Below are 19,851 nucleotides of genomic sequence, written 5' to 3'. Positions count from 1 at the left end.
CCCCACCACTGTTGAGGGCAACAAGACAGCTTCAGCAGAGAGGAAGCAATGATGGGGGCCGGGAGGAGCTGCGAGAGGGGGCATGTGGAGGCATTCAAGCAAGGAAGGTTCCAGAGAGGGTGTGTCTGTTTCCATAGTTACGCACTGGAGGTAGCAAATCCTGATCAGGAAGGGAGATCCTGAAAACTCACAGGTCCAGAACACCCCCCATCCCTCCACCTCCCCGCCCCAGCCATGACATCCTGAGACCTCTCCCACTGGCATCTTCCTCTTGGTGACATATCTGGAGACCCCCTCATGGTGAAACATTCAGACACCCCCCCTCCTTGTGACACAGCGCCTCCCCCTACATGATGTCGCTCACTGGCACAGAGGCCCCGCACTGTAACACCACGCATCTTTATTTGAATGCTTCCCACCTAGTGTGCAACTCCGCAGGGCACTCCAATCTCTGTGCCTTCCAGCACCCCTTGAGCCCAGTTAGTCTGGCCTGGGGCCTACCAGGCCCATTCCTGAGTTCTGGACACCAGCCTCTGGGGGAGGGAGGCCAGCAGGTACCAGGGGCGGTTCCATCAGCCGTCGCTATGGAAGCGGGGGTCTTGGGCATCTCTGGAGTTTGACTGTGGGCCTGGCGGACCTGGCCCCTCAGGCCTGCAGCACCTGGAGGAGGACATGCTTCCTGAGCCCCTGGTGTGAGCAGAGCTCGGCTGCAGGTCAGAGAGGTGCAGAGCGGGGAGGGGGAGCAGCACCCTCTTCCTCACCAGGCCTTCCTCCCTCAGGCGCAATGCCCAAGTCTGAGCTCTGCCCACTGCAGTTCTAGATACTTCCGTACATATGAAGAGCCTCAGAGCCCCCAGGGGAAGGAAGGCAAGGAAAGGTTGTTATCCCCAGTTTTCGGATGAGAGAATGTGTCCAAAGAGAACACCCTTGCTGAAGGTCACTCAGAGCTGGAAGTAGACTCTGGTCGTGTGGCGGTCCACGGAATCACACCCCTTCTAGGCGACACTGGCATCGCCTGGCCCTGCAACGTCACTGTGAGTCTCTGGACATGCGTGCTAGTTGCCTGTGTCCACAAGTTTGTACCCAGAGCTGACCACCACCTTCCCTTCTCACCCCAACCCCCTGCTCCCGGCCTCCTCTCCGCTTCTGTGCTGCCCGCAGAGGTAACAGAGGGGGTGGGTCAAGCCATTTACCTGGTTCCTCATCACAGCCTCCTCCCGTGGCTCTTCAGTGCGTGGCTGAGGCTGGAAGAGATGCTGCAGTTAGAGCTTGGGGGAAGTGGCGGGGAACTAGCAAGTTTCACGGTTACACACCCTCTTCTACACCTGTCCATCCTCCTGCTTGGAAAGTAATCGGCACAACCTGACCCCAATCTTAGTACCCCTTCTCTTCTGCCTTGATTTTAAGCTCTCTGCTGCCTCTAGTCCAGCTCCAGAGAGGTGCTTACTCCTGTTCTCCCATCCTCAAACTCTCACCTTTGACCTCCAGCCGGCAGTCCACAGATGCCTCCCCTAGCACATTGATGGCCTTGCAGGTGTAGACCCCAGAATCAAACGGGCTGGGTTTCCGGATCTCCAGGGTGCAGACGCCTTGCTCAGAAAGGGCGCGGTATTTGGGGTTGCCCTGGATCTCCATCTTGTTTTTCATCCAGATGATCTTGGGCTGGGAGGCATGGTCAGAAGACAGCTGGGGAGGTGTGGACTGGGGCGGGGCCCCCAATGGCTATCCCCAGGCTTAGGTGTGGACGCCTGGAGGATTCCTCAGCCCTGCTGTTCCCACCTGCCCCCACCAGCCCAGGGCACAACAGGGCCTGGACCCTCACCTTGGGTGAAGCTCGGACACTGCAGAACAGCTGGGTGCTGTAGCCAGGGGTGGAGGTGTGGTCAGCCAGTGGCTGGGTGAATGAGGGGGCTTCTGAGAAGTCTCGCTCAATAAACCCTTTAGGTTTGGCAGCAATATCTGGGTTCAGGGGAGAAAGTCGGGTGAATCTGAGCTTACAGGAGTGAAGGAGACCTGTTAGGACTGACTATGATCCAAGATCTATGGATAGCAAGTCACGGCTTATTTGCGGGAACTTGGACAATCTCAAAGAGGCAGAGAAAGCTGAGACTGTAGCTGGGTGGGTCAGGGTGATGAGTAGAGACGAGAAGGTGGAAAAACCAGAGATGAGAGCATCTTGGCAGAAGGTGGATGCTAGCAACTCAGAGATGCTGGGTTTCCTTTGTGTTTGTCGTTGGATACTTGACTGGCTTTCCTTTTTTAAACAAAAATTTCTTCCTAATTCTGTGCAGTTCAGGCTAGTGTTAAAAAAGTTTGCCTTCTGGAACCCACACAGACTGTGGGTCGGAGAGGGCCTTGGGGCACACAAGGGACAGGGAAAAGGGCCCGGGGTTTAACATTTGACGCAAAAGGGTCAGGTGCCTGTGTGGAGACAGTAAATACTCCTATCTCTCTTGTCCATCTATGTGGTATGTATTAGGGTTGGGAGGCTTGTTTTAGCAAACTCACCCTTTTTAGCACACTACCCAACCATGCACAAGTCACCCTTTAGATTCCCTTCGGACACTCACTGCCTGAGACTCGGCGGCTGCTGTGATGCTGGCAGCCACACACCTCTTTGGAATAAGTACACAGCCTCCAAAGGGGCATCTTTCATTTGTGTGGATTTGCTCTGATGTGTTAAAATCAGCCAACCACTTTCACTACTTCACAGCCACTCCGTGTGTGTGTACGCATAGCTGTGGAGTGAGGGGACAGCAAGTGTTCCAGGGGCAGGGGCCCAGAAGAAACCCAGAGAGAGGGGTGCAGAGATGGCAAGGAAGAGGCAGGGACAGGGAGAGAGTTAGCACAGCCAGCTCCAGGCCCAAACCCACCTGCCTTCTGGATGTGGGCGAGCTCCTTGGTGATGGTGGCCGAGGCGCTGAGTCCACACAGGTTTTCTGAGAAGACCCGGAAGGAGTACGAGTTGCCGATGATGAGGTCAGAGATGGTGCAGGTGGTTGGGTGGTAGCGCTCCAGCACTGTGAACCATTGCTGCAGGGCCCCGGGTGTCACCCTCATTTCTCACCCCTGTCCTCACCCTCCCTGCTTACCCTGGAGCCCTCTCCTCACAGGAACTCATTCCATGCCCCCAACCCTGGGATGCTGAACCATCCAGCTTTGGGCCTCAGGGACATTGAATTGGAAGAAGGGGCCCCTGGGTCCCTCAGGTGACCTCTGTAGGGTCCTCAGAGAATCCCAGAGCCTTCGTGCGCCAAGTGTGGCCCATGAATGTGCCACTTCAGCATCACCTGGAAACGTCTTAGAAATGCAGGCCCTCAGCCCCCACCCTGGACCTACTGAGTCAGACTCTGCCTCTTAGCAAGCTCCCCAGGTGACTCATGTGGACATTAAGATTTGAGAAGCGTGGCTCCAGAACTTGAAAGGCTTCAGACAGCCCGGGCCAGCCCTCTTCACAGTCTTCAGGAGGCATCTGAGGTCCAGAGAGGAAGAGTCTTGCTAAGGGCCTCCTAGGGAGTCAGGTTAGCGGTGGGCAGACAAGAACTCGATCCCTAGACTCGGTCCCTAGACTCAGTGGGATGGGCCTTCCCCACCACGTTGACCACTTCGTACCCCAACCCCACTTTGCCTCAGCCAGCCTCACCCCTGTCTTTTTGTCTGCCTTCTGCACCGTGTAGCCCAGGAGCTCTGTGTTGCCTGTGTCCTGGGGTGGCGTCCACTGAAGAGCAGCATTGCAGCCCCAGACGTCCAGGAGCCGGATGCCGCTGGGGGGTCCAGGTTTCTCTGTAGGTCCAGAGTGCGAGGGGAAGTGAGTGTGAGGGCCAGGCTGGCCACAGAGCCCCCACACCCAAAATTTGTCTCCTGCCACACTCCCTTGGCCTGCTCCCATCAGCCATCAGCTCTGGGATAGGAGGTCGGGGAGTCCAGGTCCCCCATGAGGCAGCACTGTTCCCCTGGCTCCATACCAATCACCAGGATGTCAATGACTGCCTTGGCCTCCAGGTCTTCCACGCACACGGTGAGCTCATAGCGGCCAGAGTCAGAGCGCTGGGCTGAGCGAATGAAGAGGATGGAGTCCTGGTCCCCGGTGCGCACGCTCACCCGCTGGCTGTCCAGGGCATGGCCGTTGTGGGTCCATTTGGCTTGAGGCTTAGGCTTCCCCTGGCAGGGAGGAGCCCCCAGGGTGAGTGTAGGGAGGTGCCAGAGTCCCCACACCTGCTTAACTCCAGGAGTCTCTGGAGCTGTTCTCGGGGAAGCCTGTCCCATTGGCCCTTCTCAGCAGGGGCAGCAGAGGCTGGAGCCACAGGTGCTGCCCAGAGCTACATCCTCCAGGTGTCCAGCCTGCTCCGGGGGCCCACCTGCCCATCCCCAGGCTGAAAATCACCGATGAGTCATGTGCATGATTGCGGGAGGATAAGGCCGTCTCGCTGGGTCTAGGCCGGACCCTTGGAGATCCTGCCATCTCCCAGGCTCCCTTTAAATGGGGGCCCTGGTTCCAACCCAGGCTCTTACCCTTGGTGGGGGGAATACCCACCTGGAAGGGGATTTGCAGGTTGACCGTCTCTCCCACCTGGCGGATGTAGGTCTGACGGAAGTGGCGGGGGACACGGATCTTGGGGGCCTCTGGATCAAAGCAAGAGTCTGGGCTTAGCAGTGCAGTGGGGTGGCTGATTGGGGTTTCTGAGGTGGGGCAGGGGACAGCTGGTGAGGGATGCTGGCTGGGAGGAGGGTCCTGGGTGTGCCTGGCTGCCGTGGGGTCCCTCCTTGCAGGAAGGGTGAAGCTCTCACTCCTGAGGCCTAGGGGCCCAAATCCCTTAAGGGAGCAGGAGGTTTCAGGAGGTCAGCGCCTCCATAGTGTGAACTGGTAAGCATCCTGGGCACTCCCTTGGCGCCTCAACTCTGCCAGGATGGGATTTGCCCTGCAGCCCAGGCATTCCCAAGCACCAGATGGGCCCCAGCTGACTCTCTGTCTCCCCCTGCTGGGGAGCAGGTGCTGCACCTGTCAGGCTGCACTTCTAGGAAGGGGAGGCCACTGCTGTCTTCCTGCTCCAATATCCCCCGCCCTCCACAAGCCCAGGACTTTCAGAGAAGCCCTTGTGAAACCCTGTTTGTCCATTCCTCTGTCTCCAGGCCCTATTGAGTGGTTTAGGATCTTTCCCTTCCTAAGTGAAGCCAGGGCAGGTATCCCCCCTTCTTCCTCTGTCACCCTCCCATAATCTGTTAGTCTCAGAGCCGGGAAGTCCTTCCTGAAGTCCTATTTCAGCCGCCTGCTATGCTAAGGAATGACCTTCTGACCCTCATCTGGTCAGGGGCAACCACTGAAGCCCCTGGGCATTCTAAGGGAAGCTGCAGTGGCCACCACCCCTGTCCCCCGGGGTGGGTGCTGGGGCCATGACTGAGGCTCCTCAGCAGCAAACAGGTGGCAGCAGTTGGTTGGTGGCACACAGGGCGGAGGAGGATGAGACAGTGAGAAGGAACACGGTGTCTCTGAGGATTAGCTGAGTGGGCACTTGGCTGTGGGAGCTCAGGCATGGAATGCTCTAGGGACAGCTGCAGGGGGTCAAGAATGCTTGGCAGCTCCAGGTGGCCAAGGAGAGACAGCTGAGCAGCCAAGGATCCTGGACAGGGCCCCCACTCTGCCCTGTGACAAGCCTGGCTGTTCCCCGCTTGTTCACAGCCTCCTCTCCCTCTTCTCTCCAGGAAATCCCCTTCTCTCCTGCCAGAGGAATTTGAATGGAGAAGTGGGCGCTGAGTCTGGCTGGGTCCATCAATGCTGGGCCTCAGGGGCTGAGAGCTCCCTGGTTCCCTGGGGAAAGCCCAGCACCCTCCCAACCAAGAGGCCTTCCTGGCACCTCCAGGACTAGAGTAGACACGGCCATACTGCAGCTGCCTGGTGGGGTCACATCTTACCTAGAGCCAAAGGCTGGGAATTAGGGTTGGGAGGCTTGGGTTTTGGGTGCCACCAGAGAAGATGCTCTGCAGTGCAGTGGGGCATCAGTGGTCCTGTGTAGGCATCAGACTCTGGGACGGCCAATAAAAGGCTGGGTGACCTCAAGGGATGCCCTGGGCTCCTTGGGATCTCCGTGGGCCTCGATAGTCTATGAATCTAAGCTCCCTAACCCCATGGTTCCCATGTCTCTCAGGCCTCAGAGCTGAGCATTTCCTTTTGAATGCAGACTTGACCCCTTCTGTGGATCCCCTCTCCTTCTGGAGGCCTTGTCTAGAGCTACCAGAAACCATCCATCCCCTAGTGGAGGAGCAAGAAGGAAGGTGGAGAAGGCCTCAAGCCACCTGCCTGCCTGTGTCTCTCCTCACCCTGGGGGACTGTGCTGTCCCCAGAGACCTCAGATCAGACCAAATGACTCACTGTCATTAACAGACTGAAACCCGATCAGCTCTGGGAGGGGAGCGAGGGGAGGAATGAGGCTAATGCACCTTGCAAATAGAAATATTAGCAATGGGGATGGCAGCTGGCCGGCGGGGCCCCAGTGAGGTATGCCCTCTGCAACGGAGAAGTCTTCATGGGCCTTTTGCAGACCCTCTTTTTCTTTCCACTAGGGCCATGGTGGAACAAGGGGCAAGCAGGGCCTTCTCTCTGTTTCAAGACCTTTGAGAGAATCTGGAACCCAGGCCACAAGAAATGGGCAGAAAATGAGCATTTATGGCCACTGGAGAGATTGAGATTAGATGGGAGAAAGAACAGATGGACTCTTAGCATTGAGCAGGTGACCCAGGGAACTTGACCTTTTGTTTCTGAGCCCCTTTCTCAAGGCATGGGGGCTGGACCACTCAGGGAAATGGCTTCTTAGACCTTCAGAGGCCCCTTGCTGCTAAGGAACCTGGAACTTTCTTAAGGCAAGATGGTGATAGCGTGTGGCTTGTGCATGTGAGCGTGGGACGGGGGAAATGACTGCCTGGTTCCCTCTACCTGAGGGCCTCAGTTTCTCCATTAGATGTTTGGGAAGGGCTGGGGAGCTGAAGGCCAGGATGGGCTTTACCTATGTTTTCTCGGATGTGGATGGGCTGGTCCAGCATGGCCGGTGGGCCAGCCCCTGCGGAACTCACTGCAGACACGCGTAGGAGGAACTTGTCTCCCAGAGCCAGGTTCCGCACGGTCTGCTGGGTCACCATCATGGGTCGGGCACTCACAGGCACCCACTCCGAGGCTAAAGGGATGGAGAGAGTGTGAGGGCTTTGCAATGTGGCCACAGGCACCCCTCTCCATGGGGCTTCTTTTCCTGCTGGTGATCTGGGGAAATCAGCCTCCCTCTCTGGGCCTCATTTTCCCCTTGTTTGCCTTCCCTGACTCCTTGTCAAATGGCATCAAAGACATCTGATGTTAGAGCCCTGAAATTGTGGCCAGAGATGAGGTTGTTGAAGCCCAGAGAGGGTTGGACACATTTGCAAAGTCACACAGCAAGGTAGGGGCAGAGGCAGAGGCCAGCCTGGACTTGGGCCATGGAGGGGGACAGTGGCAGCAGGGATGTGGCCACCACACCCCCACCCCATTCCTGCTTTCTCCTCACTTTCTCTTATGCTAGCATTCCCCCCTCCAGCTCCTCCCTCTCCACTTCCTACACTTCGGGGTCCTCTGAGACTTAGCACTTCCTTCCCTTCTTGCCAAAGGAGAACCCAGTGTCCCCTTACCCTTCCCTTACTCAGAGGCTCCTTGGAGCTGAGGACAAAGGAGCCCCTCAACCCACCCACCTACCCTTTCTTGCTCTCCTGCTGGTGGAACAAGAAAGGGCAGGTGGGTGGGTTGAGGAGCCCACTGCTCGCATCCCCTCCTTCTGTATCTCTCCCAGACTGACCAACCACAGGGCCTGCACACTTGTCCCTGCAGCCCTCCATGACACCCTCCCCTGGGTGTATGCAAGACTTAGCTCAGCACTCACCTCCCTCTCTGCAGAGCTCCAGGACATAGCCCTGGAGGCCCAGCCTCCCCAGCCTCTCTGGGGGCTCCCAGCTCACAGTCACGGAGCTGTTGCTCACATCCTCCAGGGTCAGCAGCAGTGGGGCACTGGGGACATCTGGAGAGACGAAGAGGTTCATGGCCAAGAGCTCCCCTCCACCCCTGACATGCCTGCCTCCCTCCTCCCCCTGCCCCACCTTCAATCACCTTCACTTGGGGGTGCAGACTTAGTGGCTGTGGAGGCTGCGGGGGCCTGTGGGGCAGGGGCCTGCGGCTTGGGCACCTGCTCTTCCCCGGTGGACTCTGATACTGCCACTTCTCCGGGAGGCTCTGCGGTGGGCACCTTGGCAGATTCAGATGTGGTCTCCTCTGGACTGCAGGCAGGGCCCTCGGAGGTGTTTTTTTCCATCATTGCTGGACTGGCTGGGGGGCCAGGCTGGAGTGTGCAGGGGTCAGCCGTTGGGGGGCCTGGGCCTCTAGGGTGCCTGGGACACCTAGGTCCAGGCTTATATAGTCAGGGGCTGCCCCACCCCCAGCAAACGATTCCCAGCTGTGGGGTCAGGTCAAGCAGGAGGACTGGAGGGTGGAGAGGCGCCCAGGCCAGGAATAGCTCTGGGGGAGGAACCACAAGGGCCCCTTGAGGAGTCACTCCCTCATCCATCACCCCGACTGGCCTTCAACAGCCAGGGTGCTGATGCCCAGCTGGGGGAGGGCGCAGATGGGTTAGATGGGACATCGAGCAGGCCGCGTGCCAGGTGTCAGGGCAATGGGAGGAAGAACTTCTATCTGGAGAATGAGCCCAGCTCAGGCTCTGTGTGTCTGGCGTCTACGGGGCCACTTGTGCCCAGAGCTTCTCAGACTGGGTGCTGGGGCCCTGACAGTTTGGGACAGGCTTCCTTGTGAGCACTCCCAGCTTTGTCTCTGCAGTCCACATTCCCTGGGCTCCCACAGTTCCCAGGGACTCTCGCCCGTGCTGTGTGAGGCTGAGGGCCCTAGAGAGGGAGGGAATTGAGATGCTGAGGGTGGAGCTGCTCAGAGGATGGTCCTCCAGCATTGGAACCCCAGGAAGGGGCACTAAGTCTCCTGGCTCCTGTTTCAGTTGGGTGGCTGGTAAGGAGCTAGTCTCCCCTGATGCCTGCTGTGGGCTTCAGTTTTCCACCTATTACAGAGAACCCCTCGCCCTTCGGAGTGGGGTGCAGTCGTAGGCAGATCTGGAAGATGCCCTAGTGGAGGAGAGCACTCTGAAGCTTCTAGACTCTTCCAAGCAGGCTGTAGGCATGGGCTTTCTCAGTGTGCCAAAGGAGGCAGATATGGCCAGATTTCTAGTCGTTGATTCATTTGTTCAATGAAATGTTACGACTGGGAATCACTGGAAAGCCAGAAAATGCCATGTGTCAGGAAGGAGGGAGAACATTAAGAACTTTTATTGCTGGTATTGGAGCAGTCACTCTGGAAAATGTGAGAGTTTTACTAGTGCCTAGTAAAATGGATGAGGTGCCTACTCCGTGACCCAGCTGTGCCGCTCATGTAACACCCACACATGCCCCAGGAGACATGGAGAAGAAGATTCATGGTAATGTTATTTGTAATTGTTGAAATGTGGGGGAAAACAGCTGTCCCTCAACAGTAGGATGGATAAATAACTGTGGAGTGTTTATGCAACTGTAAAGCAAAATATGGGGTCAAATGAGCAACTTCAGCTACTCACAGACCCAGTGATGAGCAGAAGAGCAAGGCACACAAAAATGGTGCGTCTGATCTGTCTCATCTACATTAAATCCAAATGCAGTCAACACCAGGCTCTCTTCTTCAAGGTGCATCCGTGGATGAGGTTTCCTTTCCTGACCTGGGTGGTGGTTACACAGGTTCTTACTACATAGTTATTCTTCAAATTAAACAGATACATTTATGCACTCTTTAGCATGTAAGATGTGCTCACAATTTAAAAATAAGTAAACGTGATTTATTCAGGGCCCTCAGCAGCATGCATGCTCTTCCCTTTCCTGGGGACTGGGGACACCAGGGTGTGGCTGCCTCTCAACCCTGCTGTCTCTGCTGGGGAGTGGCAGTGCAGGGCCTGGGAGCCTCTGGATCTGGCCCTCCCTGGATGCCCTCGCCCTCTGCTAGGCGACTCCACGTCTTGCCAGTCAGGGAGCGGGTCCTGGAGACCCGATCTCCATCCTTGGCCTCTGACTCTGCAGCTATAAGCGAATGTGACTAACCCCACAGGACACTGAGTCAGCCCCGGAGAGCCTGTCCCAGGCTGGGGGAAGGGTGGCCCCAGGGGAGGGCGGTTGGCTGCCCACAAGGGCTTGCAGCCCTGGGGTTTCAAAGATCCCTGTGTGGTGGGGTGGGCAGTGGCAGAGATTAAGGAATACTTGGCCCCACCAGCCAGAGGTGAAATGCCAGGTACCCCCTCCCCACACCCCACCCCACGCCTTGCTGAGTCCTTGTTTTCTTCGCCTTCAGCAGGGCTGCGACCTTGGGGTCAGTAGTATCTGCCCAGCTCCAGCTGGTTCAGATTTCAGATATTTTCTCCTTCCCTCCACTTCAAACTGGAGTCACAAACCATCAGGCCAATTTGTGATTATCCTGTCACAGATAATCCAAACATCAGAGAAACCACAAATCAATTCTCTTTAGTTTTGGGGTGAGTATCTGGAGTCTTTTTGGATAGAGGTATTCCTGGGGCCCTGGGAATTCAACAGAAGCCTGATGAAAGCATCTCCACCTCATAAAGGCTGAAAATCTGTCTATTCTTCTGAGTCACCCCATCACATCCTCCCGACCTCCTATCTCAGGCCAGCTTGAGCAGAGGTACTTTGATCTCTGAATGGGTGGAGGGATGAGTGTTAGGGGAGGGGTGAGCAGAACAAAGGGCTAAGCCCAGCACTAGGACTGTTGACAGATTTCAGCCCAGCCATGGAATGGGTTGCTTCCAAGGTAATCAGCTGCCCCTCACTGGGAGGCTGGAGGGCCATCTCTCAAGCACTCTGCAGGGACTCCAGTCCCAAGAGGCAGGAGGGTGCATGAGATGACACCTGCATTTCCTGCTGGCCCTGAGGGTCCAGGGTTCAGGGCTTTCTAACCTGGTCCTGTGATTTGCTCCCACCACCTTCCCGTGGATCAGAAGAGATGGAGTGTTGGGATGAAAAGCCGTCTTTCCCAGGGCCTGCTAGCCTTCAGGAAACAGAAAACGTTTCTTTCAACAGGGAATTTAATTTAGAAATCTGGATGGCAATGACTTTAATATTTGGAAGGCCATCAGCCATGCTTGGGTTAAATCCAAGGCAGGTGAATCTGAGGACGCTGGCCTCCCACTGGGGCTCTTTGCGGCTAGGCAGAGGACATGGTGGCCTCATCTCTGTAAGCTCAGGGGTCCCAAGCCTCAGAGGAAGGAATCCAGAAGAGATGGGGGAGGTGAGTCCAATGGGTCTAGTGGGTGCTCAAAGATAGACCAAAGCAAAGCACCAATACACTGTTAAGCTCTTGTACTTTATTGAGCAGCTGTGGAATTAGGAAGGGGAAGTAGGATAGGGGACATGATTACATTCGTAAGTGAAGGTTTCAAGCTGGGCTTTGCAGAGGGTATCATTAGTATGGTCACTGTGTCTTGTAGGATGTTTGGCTACTTGGTGATAGAGCTTGCCAAAATGGTGTCCTTTGATAAGGAGGGCTGGGGGGCAGGGAGTTGAAGAAATTCCCTTGCCAGGCTTGGGGGTCTGTAAACACTTCCATTAATCAACAAGTGTGTACTAATCCCGAGTCTTACATTGCGATGCCTCACTATCCCCACAGCCCCATCCCTACCTCCCTGTCCACCAGGGCTGAGCTCAAATCTGTGTGTTGTGGCCCTCTGCATAGGCTCCAAGGGATGGAGACTGAGGCTCAGCCTGGGACTCAGCAGGGCAGGTGATCAGGCTCCTGGCCAGCTGGAGCCAGAGGGGGACAGGGCATCCTTGGCCCTCGTGCTGTGTGCAGAAGAACAGAGGGCTAAGTTGCAGCGAGTGCATCCTTGATGGCATTGGTGAGAGGGAATCGCAGATCCTGGCCGCAGAAGGAACCCTGGAAGTCATCCAGGTCCAGGGCCCATACCATGGCGCCTGCCAGCTGCCTTTCCTTCAGGTACTGCACCTGGCAGGGGAGGCCCAGAGGAGCAGGGCTGGGTTCCCTGACCCAGTGTGTGTACAGGGCACATGTGCTCTGTGAGCCCAGCCCAGCCCTCAGTGCAAGGGACAGGAATCTGGCTGCTGGGAGCGGGGCCTCCTTCTTTCTCTTTGTCCTGAGGCGTGGCCTTGGGGAAGCCTACCTTGCTTTTGACGCTTTCCTGGTCGTCGTATCCTACCCACTGGTTGCCCTTGGTTGCATAGGGGACCTGCTGGCCGAGGATTCTATGGACTGTGGCTCCGCGGAGGAAGTCACAGATCTGAGCAGATAACAGGGGAAAGGTAATGTGGGGAGTCGTGCCGAGACCTTGCAGGTCACCAGGAGACACCACTCCTCAAATCTCTTTTGGCTCCTGCTCCATCCTGCAGCCTCACTCTCTCCAGGGTCTGCAGGCCGCATAAAACAGATGCAAATGTCCCAGAGATGGTGGCTGCCTTGGCTCTCTTTAGCTTCTTCCATTTAAACAGAGATGTGAGGCCTGCTGGTTGACACTGAGGACAGGCCCAAGGCCACACAGAGTAGCAGAGGCTAGAGTGAAACAAAAAATCTGCCTCTTGACCTCTGCTCTTTCCTGGGCTGGAAGGAAGACCTCAGCCCCATAGCCAGAGGGATATCCCAGGGGCCTAGTGGTACAGGCCCATGTGCCTGTACCTGCTGGAGACTTTCAGCAACAAATGTCCTAACCTCTCCCTTCCACTTCCTCAGGCATGCTGGGGCAACCGGACATTTTCTTTATTCCCAAAGGAGAAAAAGCAAGAATGCGGTGGGGAATCATCTTCCCCAGGGCTGCTGGTGGTGTGGGGGAATCCTACCTTCTCCCCTAACTTCATTACCTCATAGTAGGCAAGGGTCCCTGCCTCCTTGGTGAACCGGCCTGGAATTCCTGGTCCTGAGATTGGGGCTCCAACACCAGTCTCAGAAGAAGCCAGAGTGAAGCTCCTCCCGAAGGTGGGGATGCCCATCACCAGCTTACTGGCAGGAGCCTCCAGCCTCAACATGTACCCCACAGCATAGTCCTGGGTGGGGTAGGGTGGGAACAACGTGAGCAGTTAGTGCGCAGGTGCGGAAGGTTGAGCAATCAATACTGCTGCCTTAGCAGGGGTTATTGGTATATGGTACACTGGGGATTCCCCAGTCCCTCTGGGAACTGATCATGTCACTTTAAAGTGAATTTTACAGTTTTATTCTTGAAAAAAATCCTTTGAGGCATAGGAAGGGACTATTACTATTTGACAGATGCAGAAATCAGGTGGTTGGCTCTGGGGGCACAATGACTCCTACCTCCTCGGCTCCCAGCCTCTCCCCATTCAGCCCCCTGCCCTCACTCCATTTACCCTGCAGATCACCTTCCCAGAGCAACGGAGCACGCCCAGACTTTGGGCCTCAGTTTCCTTATCTGTGGAATGGGCCTCATAACCCCCCTCTTGCAGGACTGTACTGAGGACTAGAGGGTTGGTGTGTGAGCACTGGCAGATGGCAGGTCTTGCAGCCCACTCCTGGCCCTCCCTCCCTCCTTCTGGGAACTCACAGTGTTGCTGAATCTGTCAGGACTTGCATCCTCCTGGCCTCGGAACAGGGGACTGTGATGGCCTGTGGTCCCTCGCCAGGCTCCATGAAAATCGTAGGTCATGATGCTAATGAAATCCAGGTGTCTGAGGAGGAAGGGGATGGAGGGTGAGGCAGGAAATTATTAATAGAAAAGCTTTAGGCCGGGCGTGGTGGCTCACACCTGGAATCCCAGCACTTCGGGAGGCTGAGGCGGGTGGATCATGAGGTCAGGAGTTCAAGACCAGCCTGGCCAAGATGGTGAAACCCCATCGTTACTCAAACTACAAAAATTAGCCAGGCGTGGTGGCAGGCACCTGTAATCCCAGCTACTCGGGAGGCTGAGGCAGGAGAATTGCTTGAACCCGGGCGGCAGAGGTTGTGCCACTGCACTCCAGCCTGGGCAACAGAGTGAGATTTTGTCTCAAAAAAAAAAAAAAAGAAAGAAAAGTTTTTGGGCTCCCATTTAAGGCTCCAGCAGGATGTGAACGAGGGAAGCAGACAGCAGCCAGACAGGCCACTAGCCTGAACCCCAGCAGTCCCCAGTGACCTTGGTCCCAATTGCTGGCACACCTTCCTGTGCCACTCCAGGGCACGGGCTCAGGGTCCCACAAGGGCACTTCAGTCAAGAATGGGTCTTCTGTTATGCCCAGCACACATTTGGGAGCTGGCCTCCATCCCACCTTACCCCCACCACTTCTGCCAGGCTTATCTTAGTGAAAGCAGATTAAAAGTAGCATCAACAGACAGCCTGGTGGGGAAAGAGCAGGACCAAAGGATGACCTGAACCTAATATGACTGGGGTGGGAGGAGGTTTTGCACACCTGCACCGGTGAGCCCACTGGGGATGGATTGCAAGAATACGGATATGTGGGGCAAATGGTTGACAGCCACCTGTTTCTCACCCTCTAAAGAATCCATTTAATTAAGCACTGAGTTTACACCTCCCTGGGATCCTAAAGAAAGCTCTGAAGTCATTTTGAAGAGTCTTTGTTCCTTACTCCTGGGTTTTCCAAGACCCATGGCTCTGCTCTCAGGAGAGATGAGGCTGCTTGGCTGTTCCTTGTTCCTCACAGGCATGAGGGGTGGGGTGAGGATGAGGCGTGGGGCCAACAGGAAAGGGGGAGGCCTGTGTGTGTGAGAGAGCCTTGAGGACTCCCCAGCGCTCTAGAAAGAGGCTGCTGTGCGGCCTCTCCAGGGCCCAGCACTCTGCTCAGCCTGGTGTGGAGAAAATACTCTGCAATAGCTGGAGAGATTGAATAGCTTTCTCCACTTCCCTTTCCAAAATACTTTCATAGCAGCTCTCTCAACTGCTCAGCAACAGCCCAAGTGAAAAAGGAAAGGAAAGGATTGTTATGCCTCATTTGACAAATGGGGAAACTGAGGCACAGGGCAGGGAAGTGACTTGCTCAAGGTCACACATCAAGGCTTTGGAAGAACTGGGACTGGAAGCCCAGTGTCCTCAGTCTACATGGAGTGCTAGGGCTGGGGGTGGCAGGGAAACAGGAGTGTTGGCAGAGGTTCTGGGGAGGCTGCCTGGGGCAGGGGACTCACTGGGATATCTCGGCAATGTCATAGCTGCTGTCAATGGTGACCTTCCCCGCAGACACTGCGGCGCTGAGCAGGAGCTGCTTTTTCCCTGGCTGGGCTTCCTTTATAAATTCGGCCTTCATTTCCTAGATGGGAGACAGGCAGGTGAGAGAAAGGGTCTCAAGTGGCATGAGAGGTAGACTCATCGAGGGGGGCCTAGGTCTCTTGTGCATCCCATTTGCTATACTCCCTAACCTGCCTGGGGCCTAGTGGAAGTGATAAAGTGGCTCATCAGTGGTCCCATCCTCAGGCCACCCATCCTTTTCCTAAAAAACTGACTAATCTTGTCCCCAAACCCGTGCATACCCATCAGCACTCAATTACTCCCTGTCCTGGAGGGAGCATCGGGACCCCTATTGGCCCGCAGACAACTTTGGGAGACATTTGCCTTTCAGTCTGTGCTTTGTTCTAGCTGGTATATGAAATCCCAAAGTTAAGGTGATTTCTGTTGGTATTGTGAACAATTTGTTTAGACTCTCCTTCTGCCCCTGGTAACTGGAGATGCTTGGGCTGCCCCCAGGCAGAGCTGAGAGCTGCTGGACACAGTGCATGCTGGGTATGGGTGGCATCAGTATGGGATCGAAGGGTGGACAATGGGCATTGCACTAAGTGGGTAGTGCTAAGTGGGTGCTCCGCTCAGTCACAACCTTCCACCTCTTAGAACCCCACTCCCACCTCCCACCATGGTCACAAGAAGCCTTCCTTGCTATGTGAGATCTTCAGGGCACAGGGTCCCAGGACACTGCCCCGAGGCTGAAGTCCCTTTTTACCTGTCCTCAGGAGGACAGCAGTTGACGCCGCCTTCTAGCCCACCCCATTCCCTCATGCCTGCCCACCTCCCTGCCTGTCCCTGACCTGACCAGCACCTTGATTAGGGCGGTAAAATGCTGCTTATCTCTCTGTCCAGGGTAGAGCCAGGCAAGGTCCAGCCCATCAAAGCCATGGGTGCGCAGAAATGGCGGTACTGACTTGATGAAAGTCCGACGACTCTGGGTGTTGGAGGCTATCTTGGAAAATCTAGGACCAAAATCAGCCCCGTAGCGTGCTCAGCACTGATATGCTAGGTGCCTTGGGCCTCTGGTGGGGTTTCCAGGACCTGCAGAGCTGGGATCCTGAGGCCACACAGCTCTGGGAGGGCATGATTGGGACAGGGGTCGCCTCCAGGCATGCATGTGCCTTAGAGCCAGGCATTCCAGGTTTCCAAGTCTGGCTCTATCACTTACTAGCCAGCCACTGTGAAAGGTTGTAAAATGGGGACAATTATAACAGCTCACCGTGCTGTTGTGGGGACAACATGGGATCATGGGGAGACAGGGTGCTGGACACAGAGAGAGCACCCAGCACATGGGTGCCAACGATGGCCATACCCACCCCCATTTCAAGCCCTGCTCCAACCCCACCTAATCCGAAGACTCCTCCCAGGGTCTCCCCACTCCTTAATTTCCCCATTGGTTTCCATCTCTCTCTTTCCAGCGCTAATGGCGGTAGCCCCAGAAGTCCCATATTTTCGGGCCTGTGAGGTAGTAAATAGAGCATCGGCAGGGAATCGGGAGATCCATTGTTAACTTGCTGTGTGACTCTTGGCAAGTCCCACTCCCTCTCTGGGCTCTGCTTTCTTTGCTACACATCAGGCAGGCCCCTGACAACCAGGTAGGCCGTGTACCTAACCAGTCTGGAGCCCCTGGAACATCCATACAGTGGGTGGGGGAGACCCAAGCTCCTCACTCCTATACCATCATCCTCTGCCGTCCTGCCCCTGGGGAGAGGCTCCTACCTTTGAGACCCAAAGTTCCATCCTCCCACAGACAGGAGAGTCTTCAGGTTGGGGTTCCTGTGGGGCACAGGGAGGTGGGGAGGGCAGGGGTGGAATGAGGTTGTCATGACACCGGGTGGCCCCATGTCTGAGAGGCCATAGTAGGTTTCCTGCTTTGGGTGAGAGGCTGGGTTAGGCTGCTGATGTCCTCCCATAGGACATCATGGGAATCCCACAGAGATTCACAGTGGTGGAGCTCTGAGGGGTCACAGGCTTCATGGGAGTTACTCTGAGGTCTGCTGCCCATTTTTGTTTTCCGCAGTGGAGAAGAAAGAGTATGGCAATGTAGAGTCTTGCTCATTTTCCATGCTCCCCGGAGAGCACGTTAGGGGCAGGAGAGGGTTCCCCTCTCCCAGAGGGGCTCAGCTGCGCTTCCGTCTACAGTCTCTCGTCACCTCAAATATTGCCCAGCACCTACGGTCATCCCCTCCATCCATTTAAGCCAAGCCCCTCTAATTCTCCAACCATAGGTGAGTAGGGTGGGGCCTCGCCCATCCTCCTGAGTGGGGTTGCCCTGCCCTGGGACCAGCCCAGCTGGTCCCTCCTCTCCTGGCCAGCCCTGGCCCAACCTGTTCTTGAGTGTGTTGAGCATGCCGTAGAGCGTCACATCATTCCACTCCCAGGTGTCGATGTGATCGTTGCTTATATTGGCAAAGCTGTAGATGATGTGGGTACACAAGAAGCGGTCAATGGCATCTGGGAAGCAGCTCCCATCGCCTTCCCGGTACTGGGACCAGCTCGTGTAGTAGCAGACCAGTTTGTATGCAGAGCCTGAAGGAGAAGTCTGGGGTGGGGCCTGGGCCGAGATTCGGCAAGAGACCTCAGGCTGAGCCCAGAGCTGAGCACCAATGGGGTGTGGGGGTGGGTAGGGAGGAGTGGGGTGCAGATTGTGAGCAAAGTCAGAATTCTTAAATGAAAGGAGCTGGTTCAGGTCCCCCTGCCTCTGGGGAGTTCTCTGACTGGTGAAAATAAGGCCTATTCTGAAAATACTTAGAAAAGATCAAATGCAGGGGATGAATACAGTGCTACAGGCACTGTGTGGGGGAAGGGTAGGAGCTGGTGAATAAGGGTGAAATGGGACTTGGTGCCAGCACAGCAGGCTTCCTGGAAGCAGTGGCTTTGTGGGAGGGGAAGGCCCAAGATAGACTGTGTCACAGACGGCCCTGGCTTTCAGGCTGGCACCTTTAGTGACCTGCAGTGAGGTCCTTCATCCATGAGGGACTCTGGCCCACCTTTCTCTGCCTCCTGGTGAGAGTGCCTCTAACTTGTAACCCACCCGGAATGGCAGTCCTGTGCTCCCTCGGCATGTCCCCCAAGCTGGGGCACAATATCACAATGGACCAGGAAGTCCTTCCTCACCTCTAATTCTGTTTCTCCTGCTGCAAACAATGTGGGCATCACTCATCCAAGCAGCTACTGGGCAACTGTACTAGTGGCTCCCAGGGGCTGTTAGTCAAAGCCTTCACTGAACCAGGACCTTTTAAAGTTTCTTATTTTGAGAATTTTCACATATACTGAAGAGTATAGTAAAATAAACATCCATATACTCCTCACTCCGGTTTAGCAAACGTGAATATTTCGAAGCCATTGGAAGCACAGAAGAAACTGGCAAGGTGTTCCCCTGGAGCTAAGACCTCCTCCACATCTGCCCTGTGCCCTCGCCACACCTCTGGACTTAAAGTGGAGGTGGAGGGATTACTCACAGCACTGGAGCAGCACCAGGACCACAAAGCCTGAAGAGAAATCCAGGATCAGACCCCTGCAAGTGCATCCTGCCCTTCCACCCTGCTCCCTCCCCCAAGCAACTGAGACCCCCCCTCCCTCCCTGCCTCCTGGTTGCAGCCTCAGTCCCTCTCCTGGCTCTGCTTCCCCTCCCCCTCTCCCCACTCCCTTAGTCCCTCACCCAGCAGGCAGATGGCTCTGCGGGCTGTCTGGGCCTGAAAACCCACAACTCTGATGGATTGACCTTGGCTAGCCCAGATACCTGTTTGAGCCGCCTTCACACCCATTCTGGCTGCAGCAGAGCAGGGCAGGGTGTGGCCTCTTCCCTTGCCCACGGCTCCTGGTGCCAGCTACCTAGACAGGGCCTCTTCCCCAGGCCCTGTACTTCCTTTATATACCTGTCCCCCTCCACTGCCCCACGTGGCAAACCAGCCCTTTTATGGGAACTGAGCTATGTGTCAATGAAGGAATCACGAGGCTGGCAAGTGGAGGCGGGGGAGTACTATGGATTACCAGAGGAGGGTTGAGAAACTGCAGAGTTTTGAAAACTTGGGTCAGGTCTTCATGAGGCACCTGCCAGCAGAAGAGCCACTAGGGTGATGATGGGGGGCTTCCGGAGATGTGACTCAGCCGCATTTCCCAGCCTCCCTCCCACTCCTGCACCCCACCACTGGCCTTTCTTGCCAGCAATTTCCTGGCTTTTCTGGCAGCCTCTACCTTTGCATCTTCAGCATTCACTCCAGGCCCCTGGCCAGGTGGAAGCTGGGCACAATTTAGTTACGTAAGCCACAGTGCCCTAAACAAGGCTGTTGTTTTCTTCCCAGGCTCAGCATTGCCCTGCTTGACCTACCCTCCTACCCTCCCCCTCACACTTTCTGTCTTCAGGCTGGGTAAGGGCCAGAGAGTCTTGGGAGGAAGGAAAGCAAAGAGCCTGAAACTGAGCACTCCCTTTTGGGCCCATGTCTGCTTTTTTTTTTTTTTTTTTTTTTTGCAATTTACATGCTGATTATTTAGAGGGAAAGACGGGGAAATTCCCAAGAATGCTTTAAGCCCTGGTGCTATTTTGCTTCTGTTTTGAAATTCCCATAAAGAGAGAAGATCT

General features: G+C 55.7%; 2 protein-coding genes across 8 annotated transcripts; both read right to left on the bottom strand.

Moving 5' to 3' along the window:
- Positions 1–383: 383 nt before the first annotated feature.
- MYBPH (myosin binding protein H) lies at positions 384–11,855 on the bottom strand. 5 transcript variants are annotated; one of them, XM_002809582.4, is made up of 12 exons: positions 11,723–11,855; positions 8,120–11,092; positions 7,896–8,030; positions 6,999–7,166; positions 4,535–4,623; positions 3,966–4,161; positions 3,644–3,783; positions 2,874–3,033; positions 1,823–1,959; positions 1,476–1,662; positions 1,194–1,244; positions 384–660 (listed from the first exon to the last, which is right to left on the bottom strand). In XM_002809582.4, the coding sequence occupies exons 2-11, from the start codon at positions 8,322–8,324 to the stop codon at positions 1,228–1,230; spliced, it is 1,434 nt and encodes a 477-aa protein (XP_002809628.2). In that variant the 5' UTR covers positions 8,325–11,092; positions 11,723–11,855; the 3' UTR covers positions 384–660; positions 1,194–1,227. The 5 variants fall into 5 exon arrangements, with proteins under 5 accessions (XP_002809628.2, XP_054378725.1, XP_054378728.1 ...); XM_054522750.2 differs by lacking the exons at positions 384–660; positions 1,194–1,244 and having other exon boundaries at positions 1,271–1,662; positions 8,120–9,281; positions 9,621–11,092; XM_054522753.2 differs by lacking the exons at positions 384–660; positions 1,194–1,244 and having other exon boundaries at positions 1,271–1,662; positions 8,120–8,904; positions 9,621–11,092.
- Positions 11,389–19,186, bottom strand: CHI3L1 (chitinase 3 like 1). Of its 3 annotated transcripts, none has more exons than XM_009238991.4 (10): positions 19,012–19,184; positions 18,731–18,760; positions 17,597–17,798; positions 16,989–17,045; positions 16,081–16,231; positions 15,179–15,300; positions 13,608–13,731; positions 12,913–13,095; positions 12,222–12,338; positions 11,389–12,046 (listed from the first exon to the last, which is right to left on the bottom strand). In XM_009238991.4, the coding sequence occupies exons 1-10, from the start codon at positions 19,034–19,036 to the stop codon at positions 11,906–11,908; spliced, it is 1,152 nt and encodes a 383-aa protein (XP_009237266.3). In that variant the 5' UTR covers positions 19,037–19,184; the 3' UTR covers positions 11,389–11,905.
- Between the last annotated feature and the right edge of the window lie 665 nt (positions 19,187–19,851).

This window comes from Pongo abelii, chromosome 1 (assembly GCF_028885655.2).
Source record: "Pongo abelii isolate AG06213 chromosome 1, NHGRI_mPonAbe1-v2.0_pri, whole genome shotgun sequence".
NCBI classification, from domain to species: Eukaryota; Metazoa; Chordata; class Mammalia; order Primates; family Hominidae; genus Pongo; species Pongo abelii.
This window is presented reverse-complemented; position numbering and strand designations above follow the sequence as displayed.